The sequence below is a fragment of the Mandrillus leucophaeus genome, unplaced genomic scaffold (assembly GCF_000951045.1).
Source record: "Mandrillus leucophaeus isolate KB7577 unplaced genomic scaffold, Mleu.le_1.0 Scaffold59, whole genome shotgun sequence".
Lineage (NCBI taxonomy): Eukaryota > Metazoa > Chordata > Mammalia > Primates > Cercopithecidae > Mandrillus > Mandrillus leucophaeus.
The window spans coordinates 3,503,382-3,505,757 of record NW_012106363.1 but is presented as its reverse complement, the minus strand read 5'-3'; the positions used below and the strand labels follow the sequence as shown (position 1 = coordinate 3,505,757).

Genomic DNA, 2,376 nt, shown 5'->3' with positions numbered 1-2,376 from the left:
CAGCCCCAGCAGCGGATCCCGGGGCAGTCTAAACCCTGGGACCTTGAGTTCCTGTTTTGTCAATGGGAGGAAATGCACCAACACCTCCCGTAGGATTTCAAGAGGGAGGGCACACGAAGGTACCCATGTTGTGCTCCTGGTCTTGCTTCCTCGACCTGGAAATCTCAGGTCACTCTGAAATCAGTCAGGCTGCCTCCTCCCTCCTTTTTTGGCCAAAACGCAATGGGGTGATATCCCCCAACCATAACACCTCGAAATCTACCCTAGAACCTTCGCCTTCCCCTGCCTCAACCTCTGCCCCCATGACTTCTCACCAGACCCAGTAGTCCAGATGAGAAGGGGCTTCCACGTTCCCCTCCCACTCCTGCCGGTCCCGGCACCCCTCCCTGGAGTCTGGGGCACTTAGGAGTGGAGGAGTTGGGGGTTAGGAAGGCCCAGCTCAGCGGTGTGGAGTTGACCCCACCTCTTTTTAAATTTAGGTTATTTATCTATTTATTTATCTATTTTGAGATGGAGTCTCACTCCGTCGCCCAGGCTGGAGTGCACTGGCGCGATCTCGGCTCACTGCAACCTCTGCTTCCCGGGTTCAAGCGATTCTCCTGCCTCAGGCTCCTGAATAGCTGCGATTACAGGCACCCGCCACCACGCCCGGCTAAATTTTTTATTTTTAGTGGAAACGGGGTTTCACCGCGTAGGCCAAGCTGGCCGCGAACTCCTGACCTGAAGTGATCTGCCCGCCTCGGCCTCCCAAGGCAAGTATTACCTGGCATTACCAGCGTGAGCCGCGCCCGGAGGTAGAAGAGATTAACAGATTTGGTAGAAGAGATTAACAGAAAAATCTGTTAATCTCTTCTACCTCCCAATTCCCAAAACCCAACCGAGACCTCTGCGCCTCCCTTCCTCCTCCCAGCCCCTCCCTGCCCCGAGTCCGCCTCTCCCGGTGCAGCTCCGCCCCCATCCCGAGGCGGGGCCCCATAGATGGAGAGAAGTGGGAGAGGTCGGAGCCCCGCCTTCTCTACACAGGAAAGCTCAGTGGCCCCCAAGCCAGGATGTCCCAAGCTTGGGTCACCGGCCTCGCGCCCACCTTGCTGCTCAGCCTGCTGGCTAGCCCCCAAAAGGTGAGACTTGGGAGGTAAGGTTGTGGAACTTTCGGGCCCTACCCTTGTAGGTCAGGAGCCTGCTTCTGGAGCCTGGTGCCACCTTCTATAATCAGGATTTCCTCCTGACCACACACAATTAGCAACTTCCTTTCTCTCTTTGCTGTGGAGGTGGAGGTGGAGGTGGAGGTGGGGGCAGCAGAGGAGGCTCTGGGAGAGCCTGGGTTCTCCCACCTTAGAGGGGGATCCTGTGGTGGGAGCTGGCCACCACCCGCCACCTATCTGACACCTGGCACCTCTCTGTGAATAGGGACTTTGGACCTCGTTATTAGCCTCAGCTTATCCTTCCAGCTCCTTCCTGCCTGAGGTCTGGACACCTGGGCCAGCACTTAGCCCCAGCTCTGTTCCTCCAGTGCTGGGGGACCCTGGAATGTCCCCACCCTCTTTGGGACTGTGTCTCTGCTTGTTCTCTAGGGGAGAGAAGGTTCCCTTGTCCCCTTCTAGGGGTGAGTAATCCCAGCCTGTGGTGGGATTTGACCTGGCTGCCTAACCAAGGCTGGGGAGACCTCTGAAATCTGTGATTTTGAGAGGGAGGTGTAGGGTTCTAGTGCTCCCTCGGCCCTTCTGTTCCTCCCAGGTAAACTCTACAGGTGATGGGGGAAGACTGTCTGGTCCTGGGGTGGGTGATTATCCTGGGAACAGAGACGGGTCTAGAACATGCATTTGTGACTTATTTCCATTTAAGAACCAGAGGGAAGTCAGGGCCTGCTCCCAGAACAGGGTACCTTCACACATCTGGGCTGAGCTTTCAGAGTGGCTCTGCCAAAACCCTTCCATGGACCCAGGTTAGTAAGCAAGGTGTTCCTTCTAAATCACTGGGCAGTCGGTTTGTGTCAATGCTGGGCTGGGCATCCTCTGGTTTACCCCTCCCACCAACCCCAGGGGTGAGGTGCTGTTAATGCCTTGAATTCTGGAGTTAAGTAAGCTGAGATTTACTTACTCCCAGCCCAAGACCACCCTGATGCTCTATAAAACTCAGCCTCTGAACCACCCCAGACAAGACTACCCCCTGGTTAAAATGTGGGGAGACAACCTGGGAGAAGAGCTCCTCCCCCTCCCAAACCGGAACTTGAGACTAATTTACTAAACCTGTTAATTACCCATCTCTTCTTAGTTGGGGTCCAGGAAAAGGACAAGGGCCAGAGTGGGGTCTGAGGGGGAAGGGGTGCTGCTGAGTGCCTGGATGGACCCCTCCATTTCTCTCTCTCTCTCTCTCTCT

The 2,376-nt window shown here is 55.7% G+C and overlaps 1 protein-coding gene across 1 annotated transcript in view; it reads left to right on the top strand.

Annotated features, from left to right (window-relative positions):
• Positions 1-2,376, top strand: part of TMEM92 (transmembrane protein 92) — a 10,325-nt gene that overhangs the window by 2,023 nt on the left and 5,926 nt on the right. Inside the window, exon 2 of the mRNA XM_011999266.1 lies at positions 1,024-1,118. Coding sequence (XP_011854656.1) covers positions 1,050-1,118 — 69 coding nt within the window. The 5' untranslated portion in view covers positions 1,024-1,049. The remainder of the gene's footprint in view (positions 1-1,023; positions 1,119-2,376) is intronic.